The 12,619-nt window shown below is 33.9% G+C and overlaps 1 protein-coding gene across 2 annotated transcripts in view; it reads right to left on the bottom strand.

Annotated features, from left to right (window-relative positions):
* The window catches only part of LOC106880285 (transcriptional coactivator YAP1), a 104,196-nt gene that overhangs the window by 90,949 nt on the left and 628 nt on the right, over nucleotides 1-12,619 (bottom strand). For both annotated transcript variants that reach the window (XM_089348988.1, XM_089348989.1), the window contains exon 1: nucleotides 12,113-12,619. This exon is cut by the window's right edge. In XM_089348988.1, the coding sequence (XP_089205114.1) occupies nucleotides 12,113-12,549 (437 nt within the window). In that variant the 5' untranslated portion in view covers nucleotides 12,550-12,619. The remainder of the gene's footprint in view (nucleotides 1-12,112) is intronic.

Below are 12,619 nucleotides of genomic sequence, written 5' to 3'. Positions count from 1 at the left end.
TTTGAGCTGCATGGAGCCGATAGAACTAAATTAAACCATTTTAAATAGTAGTAATATATATAAATATATTATGACTCAAGCTCCCTATTCAAATTCATAATAATGGAATTGGATGGCAATAATTACAGGAATCTGTGAGAGTAGCAAAAAAAAAAAAAAAAAAAAAAATTCTTTATTGGTAAAAATCTTATAAAAATTTGTTTTTAGTTAATTTTATAGAATTTTGTTTTACAATTAATTATTAGCAAATTCTTTAAAAATTTGCATTTGGTAAAAGAGTAGATAGTTTATTTTGTTACTTGGGCATATGGATGTGTAAGGATAAAGAAGTCAAGACTTAGAGTTAAGAGGATAAAAAACAGCAGTATTATACTGGTGTCATGCAAATGGCACCCATGCCGGTGGCACGTAAAAGCACCGATTACACTCACAGAGTGGTTGGCATTAGGAAGGGCATCCAGCTGTAGAAACCATGCCAAATCAGATTGGAGTCTGGTGCAGCCTTCTAGCTTGCCGGCTCTAATCAAATCGTCCAACCCATGCCAGTATGGACAATGGACGTTAAATGATGATGATGATGGTGATGAAGGGTCTCAGGTATATATTATAGTGAGTTGGAAAACTTTCAGCAATGAGTTATTAGACAAAGCAGTTATTAGACAAAAACTCCCAATAATAATATTTGAAATGTATATCCAGCCAACTTCCTACATACAACATCAATATTCTTTACTCATCATCATCAGCAGCTGAGTTGCATCTACAATAACGAAGAAAGGCTTAGATGCACACATAAGGTAATAATTTCCAAATATCGGACACAGAATGAAAATTTGGCCGAGTTTTTGAATAGCTGTCCCTCAAATTGCCATACCTCATATAGGAGAGGAAAAGAGTAAGGAAGTAGGGGTGGAAGGACAAGGCTGTAAAAAAAAAAAAAATTTAAAGAAAGGAAAATTTTTCAGATTTGTCATTTCTGACGTCTGAAACACGGGAGTAGATATAACAGGGGACAACTGATGAAGGGAATGTTCTTAATGTTGCATGTCTCATTTCTCTGTTTGTTTAATTTTTTCGTTGCTCGAAATAATGTTCGTTTTCTATGTTCTTGTTTCTCATTCTGTCTACGTTTTTTTTAATGTTCTGTACCCATATATGCATGTAGATATACATATATACGTAGGTATGTACATATATGTATGCATATATTTATATATTATTGATATTACAAAGAGGTTAAAAACGATCTTTTTCCTTTTCCATAAGAAAGGGTAGTTTAGTGTACAGTGAAGGTAGTTTAGTGTACAGTGAAGGTACTTTGAGGGGAAGCTATTCCAAAATTCCTCCGAAAATTTTATCTACATAAGATAGAAATAGCTTGTGTAACATGTCTGCAGCATTTTAAGTTCGCCATCTATGATCATTTATAAGTTATACAAGTATTAAACAATATTAAATAAACAATCGATAAAAAGTAAGAGCCTTATAAACAGAGGTCATTTTTTAAACTTGGCTTTAAAATTCTTATATTAGAAAGGGGCAAGCTGGCGGTATCATCAGTATGCCGAGCAGAATGCTTCACGTTCTGAGATCAAGTCCCACCGAGGTCATCTTTGCCTTTTATCCTTTCGGGGTCAATAAAATCAGTACCAACTGAGCACTAGGGTCGATGTAATCGACTTAACCCCCTCCCCCGAAAATACTGGCCTTGTGGCAAAATTTGAAACCAATATTAGAAAGAAGAAAAGAATAAAAATTCGTCTGCGTCATTCGTGTAGTAGTGAAAGTTATTTCTGGCCGGGAATCGCAAATTCGCTGCATAACATAGCAATAGTAAATAAATGGATCAGACAAAGAGTTTAAAATGATAAAAGATGGGAAATGGAAATAAGGAAAGCTTCAATCATGGAGAGCGTACATTTTGCAGACAGTAAAAACCAAATTCCCTAGTTGGGCCGAATTCAATAGTGTGTGGGCTGGACTGGAATTCTGTCAGAGCTAGGCTTTGGTAAATTTCCTGGTTATTTCCCTTTGCTGAACTTCCCAAGGAGTACACATGCACACACACACACACAACAAACACACACACACTTCAAGCCGTATACTTTTATGGTATAAATAATATATCCTCTGTCTGTGTGTGTTTTATGGTTAGTCTAACACCTCTTAAGAAAATGTTCAAGTTAATAACGATATTAAAAATCGAAATTAATTTTTTCTTTAATCGTTAACTTTACAAATACGTTTCAAAACGTCGACAAAAATACCCATAATAAATATATTAAAGAACTTATACTTTTAAAATTTTGTCAGCATTGAAAGTAAATAATAAGAAAGGTTTAGTAATAATTGCATCTCGTTTGTAAAGGAACATAATTACATTTTTTATTTACTATGTCTAAATTATTTATCAGTGTATTGATATCTATTTCAAACGCGTTACATTTGGGCGTGGACAGAAGTGGTCTAACGAAATGGAAATTAAAATGACATCACGCGCGCGCGTGCACGCACACACACACACACACACACACACACACACACACACACACAAATAGATATGTATACACATACATATACATGTATACACACAGACGCATACATTTTTTTTTTGTCTATGTTTGGTATAAATTAATTCAGCTAAATTAAATTATACCACGGAAAGTTATTATTATAAAAAGTAATGTGAGAAGCAAATATTTTTTGAAACTTCTGAATAATATCAAATGATCAGGCAAATGTAAACAAACAGCAATTTCAGTATTATGGAGTTGCAATGTGAGGAGTTAGTTATAAACATTGAATCATTTCTGAAGGCTTCAGCGTGAGGAAGGGAGCTCCAGGGTTCGCAAGACAAATTTGTAGGCGTACACATATGATTTTGTATTATACACACGCACATGTAAATATATATACATATATTACTTTGTATTACAGTAAAAAAAAAAAATGAAAAAGAACACATATTTGTGTAATATATATATATAAAGGAAAAAAGAAAGACGTAAAAATAATATTCGTTCATTCATCGACAGCCTGGAAGAGATTATGTTAAAATTTATCAGTGATCAAAGACAGGCGAAGTCGATCCCAGCAGTATTATTAGAGAAGAATGAAGCGCCAAACGCAAGCACATAATACGGAGGAGTTATGCGCTGCTAAATCTAATGCCCTGTCATTATTATATGATTGCTTTATTGTGCCACACAAGTCTTTCAAATGCTACATTACAATAAAATTTGGGAAATAATAATAACGCTTTTCTTTTTCTAAACAGCAGTGGCTTTTGAGTTCTTTTTTTTTCTTTTAACTTTCAAAGTTCTTCAATGAGAGAGAGAAAAAAAATAGAAGATATGCCTAAAATACATTTAAAGATTTCAAATAAAAAGAAATCATTCATTTATATTATAAATGAGATAAAACGGTGCGATGTTCATGACTTTCAAATGGATGAAAATTATAATGGTTCCGACAAGAGATCGAAACTGAATCACAGGCGAAAACCAATGACTGAGTGTTGTATTTTGACTCACTGCCTCAAAGGCAATAGAGTAATTAGTTTTGTATATTAAAAAATATATTTTCTTTCTAGTTTACGTAAAATGTTGATGAAATGGAACTCATTTCCTTATATAAAATAATGTTTACATAAAAAATTAAAAAAATAACCCGAATAAAATTTGATGTAGAAGTCACTCTAAATGACAGAATTAAAAATTATGTACAAAAAATAATGATAAAAATAATTTTTTTAAATGGGTGGTTACCGCAATGAATGAAAAATTTATATATTTTAAGATAACATTTTGATAGTTTCTATGTAGGGTGCGAATTTTATTTTATTTGTTAAGTTTTAAGGTCTCTCCTCACACTGTCTGCGACTTCGTAGTTACTAAATGTCAATGTACAAGTGTTGCTGGAAGTATGAAAACCCCATGTGTATGGGTGTACGTATATATACTTAAACATACACACACGAATGTGTAGATATGCATATTATGTGTGTGTGTGTGTGTGTATGTATATATATATATATATATATATATATATATATATATACATGTTTGCGCATGTTGCATACACGCGTACACAACCGTATAATGAATCGGCGAGATGAATGTGGAATAATCAGCAGAAATCATGTCTATGTTTGGGAAAGGCATGAACATCAAAACTTCATGTTTTTCATTAATTCTTGACAATTTATTCCAGCATGAGAATAGTTTCTGGTTGTGGTGGTGGTGGGGGAGTAAAGCACTTTTTTTTTATTAAACCTGGCTAGGATATCAGAAAGGTTTTAAAAAATCGGATATCTAATCTCATCTGGTACAAATACCTATCTTATTTTATTCTTATAGACTCCCAGGTTAGTCGTGATCGAGCAGAGCAAAGATCAAAGGAAGTCATTCCATCCCAAACATTAATCTTAGGCAGGTGTCATTAGAGAGAGAGAGAGAGAGAGAGAGATGATTTTTCTGCTATTACTAGCAAATCAAGCGCCTGCTTTACGCGTAGGGGTTTGTTCTCTCGTGATAGATAGATAGATAGATAGATAGATATTGATAGACAGATAGATATAGATGTACGTGATTATGTATGTGTATATTCCTGAAGCATAAAAGAAAAAAAAACAAAAAAATCATTAACACCAGCTAAATTTGAGTCTAGACTGGAATATTTCTCTATCAGAAATTTTCGGTGAATGACAGAATCAATGAGCGACGAATTATGTTGCGTACTTAGTTACGTCCCTTTACAATAAGTTTTATCTTCTGCAGAGGGTGATTTTTGTTTTTCATCTCTGATGGTGATAAGATGTCCCAATATCATAATAGAAGTCGATGGAATGGATTATAGACATCCCCAGTACATTTATGGACTCATGTCTGCCTTAAGAATTTAAATTTAAAAAGCGGCGAATTGGCAGAATCATTAGAACATCGGATAAAATGCCTTGAAGTATTTCTTCCGGTTTGTGGCATTTTGAGTTCAAATCGTGCTGGTCAGCTTTCTTTTCCATCCTCTCGGTGACGATAAAATAAAATACCAGTTAAGTACTAGGATCGATATACTTAACTGTTTGTTATCCTCCTCAAAAGTCAAGCCTAGTGGCTAAATCACAAACGATTATTATTATTATTATTAAATTAATAATATTAACACTATTATATGCTGTCAACCCAGCTGAGTGCAGGGCTGGACATTCCGTGGCTACTGATGCGCAGGCACGCGCTGAGGCTGCTGCATCTCCAGCTTTTCGTTGACAGTGAACAGGTCTGGCCACCGTCTGTCAGATACGTCTTTCCCCATCTCGACTCCTTTGATAGAGCAGTGCTGACAATCGGTACTGACCTAGATGCGCAAAAAGTAACGAAACTGTTCTGTACTCACTCATCCAGTGTCCGAGCATTTCTAACTTATAGGCTTTTGTCGAATTGTTGCAGTCGCGAATAGGATAAATCCTGTTATCAGTTGAGTCCATAGTAGATATCGCCCCGCCAAGTTTCTTTGGCTGAGGCGGGCAGGCAGTGTTTATTTGTCTGATAGCCATGGCAAAAGAGGCTATGTGATGGAAAAAAACTGAAGGTGTTCAATACAGACCACTTCTCTTTTCAGCCAAGCCCTCATCAACTTTCTCGAGTCCCAATAGGAAAAGAAGGTGGAGAGGGAGGTACTGCCAGAAAAATTCGTTGAAAGGTGGATGAGAGGCGAGCATGGTTCAAGTGAACGGTACTATTCTGAGCATATAGATCGGAAGAGGACAGAATGGGAAGGACACCTGCCTAAGTGGTCAAGGTAACCGTGCTTTTTATGGGATAGTCATCGGAGCTCTACGTTTTCTGCTTTGTTCCAATGTCTTTAGTACCTTTGAGGCCAATAAAGAAACGATTATTACATATTATTATCATCTTCATCATTATTATAAGGCGGTGAGCTAGCAGATTCGTTAGCGCGTCGGAGACAAAAAGCTTAATGGCATTTCTTTCGACTCTTTACGTTGAGTTCAAATCTTGCCGATTTCAACTTTGCATTCCATCCTCTCAAGGTCGAGAAAATAAAGTACCAGTCAATAGCTGGAGGTGATGTAACCTACAGCAACCCCTCCGCAAATGTATACCTCATCTTGAGCCTACATCAAAAATCATTATAATTAACAAGCTCCCGTAAAGTATACATATACTACAAACAGACAATTCCAAACTTTCACTTCAGTTTATGTTCTTGAGAAAAGCATGTATATCACAACATCCTACCAATTCGCCCCTCTAAAACATTTCAAGCTTCATGCCTATGTAAAAAAAACAAAAATAAAAAATAAAAATCGATTTCTTTTGATTTAAAGCTCAAAACTAACTTAGCGAGAGAAGAGAGATATACAATCAAGTGAACCGTACGTATATTGTATTAACCTCGAAGAGATGAAAGACAAAATAGATTCCCGTTGGGTAGTGGTGGATTTGAACCGCTTTTGTATTATTAAAAGGGCAAAGGAGGTCGAGGCAATAAAACTCCAGACTTGATGTTTAACTCTACCTAGCTCGAGTTGGGTTCCACAGTTCATTTTCTGGAATCGATTCAATAACACACCAACGAACAAACTTCAGTTGACTTTATCCACACCCACCTATATAATTCGCCCTGAAACTTGTCCAACACACACATACACATCACATTGGTCTAACAGATTAGTAATAATTATATAAGGCATTGTAGTTCAGAAATTGCAAGCATGAGAAATCAAAAAGATTTTTTGTTTTGTTTTCTGTATGTTGTAGTGTGTGTATCATGTCCGAATGTTTTAATACAGTTTTGTTTAATAATCAATACAGGAAATCATACGGCAAGGGAACTATGCTAGAGCTTCAATAAGAAAGTGATGATTCAATGGCAAATTCCAGCCCCTCTCCCAATTACCAACCAATTAAACTGGATCTCCTTTGTAATAATAATAATAATAATAATAATAAAAAATAATAATAGAGAAAGAGAAGGACAGAACGAAAGAGAAAATCGTTCCCAGAACAATCATAAACTGAAACTGACACAATAATTACAGAGGTTCGATTGAAAACGGTTCCAGTATGAAACCAGTTCTTACTGTTCACTCATTCATCCCTCCATTCATTCAGCCACCCTAATATTTATTCCCTTTAAAAGCATCGAAAACAAAAATATAAAACTCGTGCGAATCTACCCATCACAAACTTCAATAGTTAAAATCTTTTTTTATTCAATTAAAAATAAAAATCTAGACCAGAACTCTTGTAATTTAATTTCTTTTTATTACTTATATCGTCGCTTAAAAAAAAATCCCTACCGTCTCGCTGTATAAAGTGCAGGGAGACTTCAAGGCAATGATAATTAGATGTAGCAAAGAAGCGAAATGAAATGGTATCTCCCGACACACAGAAGTAATTGAGGTCAACAGTGCTGGTGTATAGCTAGGCAAAAGGATGGCTCAGCACTGATGACTGATTCGTCAACAGACACAAGCGAAGCAAAGGAAGACAGTCGGATGCCTTCGTTGCAAAAACAGTGGGGGAATTCTGAGAGTATTTCCTTAATTATAAGCGAATTCAAACTGGGCCATATGTGGAATCAGATGACATGGCAACATTTAAAGTTCATTAAAAAATTTGAACAGCCTGAATTCAATTTTGAATAGGATTAGAATTAAATAAGGGGCGAGTAGAAAAAGGAGTGACAAATTACATCTTGTTTTGGCAAGGCTAACAAAACAAAACCATTCCAGTCCAATATAGCTATCACTTTATCCCAACTTTTAACACCAACCAACACTATATATATATATATATATATATATATATATAGTCTTTCACAATCCAAATATTAGCTAATATTGAAGTTAAGGAGTACTGAAGTCATTTTAAAGAAAGCATTCAAACGGTTAGGGAACTGGTTTTAAATTTTAGTTTTGAAATTCATATATGAATAAATATTCATTAACTAGATAAATGTGATAGCTAGTGTAGTATTGCTCCCGTTTCCCACCAAAAGAAAGGGGGAAAAAAAAAAGCGGGGCGAGAGGAGTAGAGTTAGCACTTTGGTAAAGTGGAATAAATAGCTCAGACTTCCAAGAGAAGTGGATTTCCCCGCAATAATCGATGACAAATGTAATAATGAAATGCAAAAGCGGAAAGTGGTGAAGTGTGGCAGGAGAGAAGCTAGTAATATAATGAAGAGAAAAATGTAATCTCATACTTGTATATTGTTGTTGATGAGTATATATACACACACACACACACATAAATGTGGGAGTGTGTGTCTGTGAGTAGAAAAGACTAAACTACTGAGAATACTTACATAATTATTAAAATTACTAATATTCATAACGATAATTTTCATGAAAAAGTTTATATAAGCTTAAAGAATCGTTCTAAACAGAAGAGTTTATAAAGAAGCGTAAAGGATTTCATTTACAGTCGCTCTCTCTCTCTCTCTCTCTCTCTCTCTCTCTCTCTCTCTATCTATCTATATATATATATATATATATATATAGCCAGCATCATGGCATTATTATTAGATGAGAAATACACCAGCTAGCACAGCAGGTCTTCATACAATATTTAGGTGTGGGAGACTATTACAGAAGTCGTTCTCTTAGCATCATTTTCCCAACTGGAACCTACCCTGTAGTTTGATTTAACTGTAAATAAAGATCGATAAAATAATGCCGTAGGTGTAGAATGAAAGAGAGACAGGAGGGTTCTAACAAGTCTTTGAGAGACTAAGCAGGGAGTGGAATAGCCATTCTTTAAATGCAAGATAGGCCTGGGAAGGAAAAGTAAGTAAAGTTCCTCCTAACTTGTATGTGCCAATTCGATTCCCATTAAACACAAAACCATTAAAGAAAAAAAAAGAAAGAAAGACTTCTGAAAGGGCTATCCTCAATATAGTAATATTATTTATCTAGTCATTCGTTTCTTGGTGCTGATTATCAACTGAAAGGAAGAGTCAATTTAAATATTAATAGGGGTAGTAGGGCACGCATACACGCACGGAGTAAAAGTGAAGACAAATGCCAGCGGACCAAGTTGGTGTATCGATATGTTGATTTGAAGAGGAGCATTTTGCGTTTATAATAAATTTCTATCTCAGATTAATACGATGACCTATGGCGATATTGTTTTATTTTCTTTTTAAAAAGTTCATTTCTAAATATTAACTTTAAAAAAAAATCTAGAACAGAGTTTGTTCTGAATTAACCTTTCTTTCTCGAAATATAATCCCATTATTATTAAACTGATTAAAAGTATTTCCAAATGATTAAAAAGAAACGAAAATAGTTATGTGTAAAAAAAATATTTTTTTAAATAAATAAAGGTCGGAAGAATTACTTTACTCGGCGATTAGGGACAAAAATAAATAAGTCAATAATCCCAAAGAAAATACAATTCTACCAAACTTTGAATACAACAATCTAATGAAAAATAATAAATTGATATCGAGTTCTTGAATATTTGATGTATATTTTTAAGGATTGCTGTTTCGTTCTTTACCCTTGCTACTCGATTATTATGGTATATATATATTTTTTGAAGGCGAATAGGAATGGTTAAAAGGGATGCCACGAAGAATGGTGCTGCTGTTAACAGTCTAAGAGTAAAAGAATAGCAGAACGATATGGCGAAAATTAAGAGAGGAAGCAGCAGAAAGCGTTAAAACTGAAAATCGCAAAAATTGAGGGAAATAGGGGGAAAAAAATTTTCAGAAATTTAATAAACAATAATGGTAATAATATCATCATTGCAGATACGTGTATAATAAATGGTGAAAATGTTAGTGTTTATATTAATACGTAACAAATTATACGCGTGTATGTATGTGTACGTGTGTACATATATATATATATATGTATGTATATGTATATATATGTATGTATGTACTTGTGTGTGTATATATATATATGTATGTATGTACTTGTGTGTGTATATATATATATGTATATATATATATATATATATATATATATATATATATATATATATATATACATACATATATATATATATATATAAACAGAAGCGCATACACACGAGCGACGTGTGGATGAGTTTGCGAAACAAATATCGAAGAAGAAAATTAGCGATGTGATGGAAGTGCTGATGAATGAACAAATGAACAACTAAATAAATAGACCACAATATTTCATCTTGAAAGACAGAATAAGTTTCGATGGAATAGGGTTTGAGGCTTAGTATAAATAATAAGTATAAACAATTATAGATAGCAGTAGATCGTGGTGGGGGTGGGTGGAGAAAGTAAACAATAATGGCAGTTTACGATCGAGACGTGAGTGGGTGTATATAATATGTATGCATGTGTGTGTGTGTGCATATATATATTTTTTTTTTATATAATTTATATAAGGGCATTACTATACAATAATGCCTCACGCTTAGAGGGACTTCATATGCTTATTTTGTTAGTTTTGACTTATGAAGTCCCTCTAAGCGTGAGGCATTATTGTATAGTAATGCCCTTATATAAATTAAATTATATATATTTATGGTAAAAAATGATGGGTTTTTTCCTTATGAGGTTTTTTCACGCTGACTACTTGATAAATTCTTATAAAGATTTTATCCTTACATTATATTATATATATATATATATATATATATATATATATATATATATATATATATAAAGAAAGAAAGAGAGAGAGAGGAATAAAGAGATAGCTAGGTAGCCGAAGTACGAGTGCGTGCTAGGATTCAATCTTAATGTCACTAATCCATATATATATATATATATATAGTGTATGTGTATGTGTGTGTTTGTGTTTATGGTTTCGGAGTTTCGTCACCACCGAATGACAATCTAGTAATAGAACTTGCCTCTCAGTTAGATCTGGGATAAATAATTTTTCTTTTAATGGAATAAAAAGGAAACATTTTGTTTCGTATAAGTGTCACTAATTTCTAATAGGTTATTGGGGAAAGCGTTAACTGAATGACAGATGATCGATGATGTGAAAGAGCGTGAAATTTATAGAAAAGAGATCAGTAGAGAGACAAGTAGAAGATAATTACTGGACCGTGACGCGCAAGAACAAAAAAAAAAGAAAGAAAGAAAGAAAGAGAAATTGCACGTGTTATAAACAAACTAAAAGAAGATTGATAAAAGTCAAGAGGTGTCGAAAAAATAATAATAATAATAATGGTGAATAAATAAATAAATAAATTAAAGAATATAGGGCAATAGCGGTAGTAGCGATAGTAGTAATTCCTGCGATAGCTTTTGTGCGGTTATGGCTGAGGGAGAGATGCCGAAACAGGACAGGGCAGCAAACATTACGTGAGTGTAAAAGAGACGGCGACAAGCGTACAAGGAAGGAACTGCAGATGTTCCAACATGGCGTCAGAAGAGAGAAGCGAATCGAAAGTCTGGCCAATTTCTTCAGACTTATTTCTTTACTACGGATATATATATATAAAAAATAACAAAAAAGAAAACAAACACAGAGAAAAGATTTACGGGTTAAAACGGCCTCGGAGATGAGGAAATTAAGAAAGGATAGGTCGGTCAATAGAATAAGATCAGTTAGAAATAAATAAATAAATAAATAAAAAAGTTCTTTAGTTTTGAGGAAGAATTAAAAATGATAAATTTGCCATCCTCCGAATAATATTAGGGATTATTTATTTTTACTACGGATATATATATATATAAAAAAACAACAAACAAACACAGAAAAAAATTCACAAGTTAAAACGGCTGGGAAATGAGGAAATTAAGAAAAGATAGGTCAATAAATATATAAGATCAGAGTTAGAAATAAATAAATAAAAAGTTCTTTAGTTTTGAGGAAGAATTATAAATGATAAATCGCCATCCTCCAAATAATATTAGGGATTATTAAAAAAAGTTCTTTTCATTTTTTTTTCTTTAATATTTTCCGAATATTCCACCGTGCATGTGTGCGTAATATATGATATACAAATATATGGTATACAAATATATATGATATGTACAAGAGATATAATGTGAGAGTGTGTTGACATTTCATCGTCCATCATATTTTCCCGCAAAAACTAGGTGAAGAAAATGAAAAAAAAACAACAAAAAACAAAACTAGATAACTTACTTGAGGTAATATCGATGTCCTTGATTAGTTTTTGCCATTTCCCATCCCGGGGGTAGGGGCTGTTCGTCTGTGAGATCATAACTATGCTGTCTAACATGCTGGGACGACGGAGGAGGGGCTGCGCTCATAGTTTGCGCTAAACTGGCCGGGGAAGAATGTGCGCGAGGGTGAGCAATGGTCAAACCCGGAGAATTCAACACCGACCCGCTACCGGCACCCGTCGAATCCGTACTCCCTTCCCTGCTGTGTTGCTTTTGTTGCGTCGGATCGGGCGGTGTGAAGAAAGAAGCCGGCAGGTTCCTCATCCGCAATGGAAGTTGATGTGGGACTTCTGAAGGATTCATAGCAGCCTTGAACAGAGCCTCCAAGTCGGAATCGCTGTCTCCCCTAACATGTACGACTTGATTTCCCTTCTGTTCGGTCCTTTGTTGCGACATTTTCGCCAACTAAGTGACTAAAATCACGAACCGAACCAGCCTCGTACTTCTAAATACTCTATATCCGATA

The sequence above is a fragment of the Octopus bimaculoides genome, chromosome 3 (genome assembly GCF_046866305.1).
Source record: "Octopus bimaculoides isolate indiv1 chromosome 3, ASM4686630v1, whole genome shotgun sequence".
Lineage (NCBI taxonomy): Eukaryota > Metazoa > Mollusca > Cephalopoda > Octopoda > Octopodidae > Octopus > Octopus bimaculoides.
Note: the sequence above shows the minus strand (reverse complement) of the source record. Positions and strands in the feature narration are given on the sequence as shown.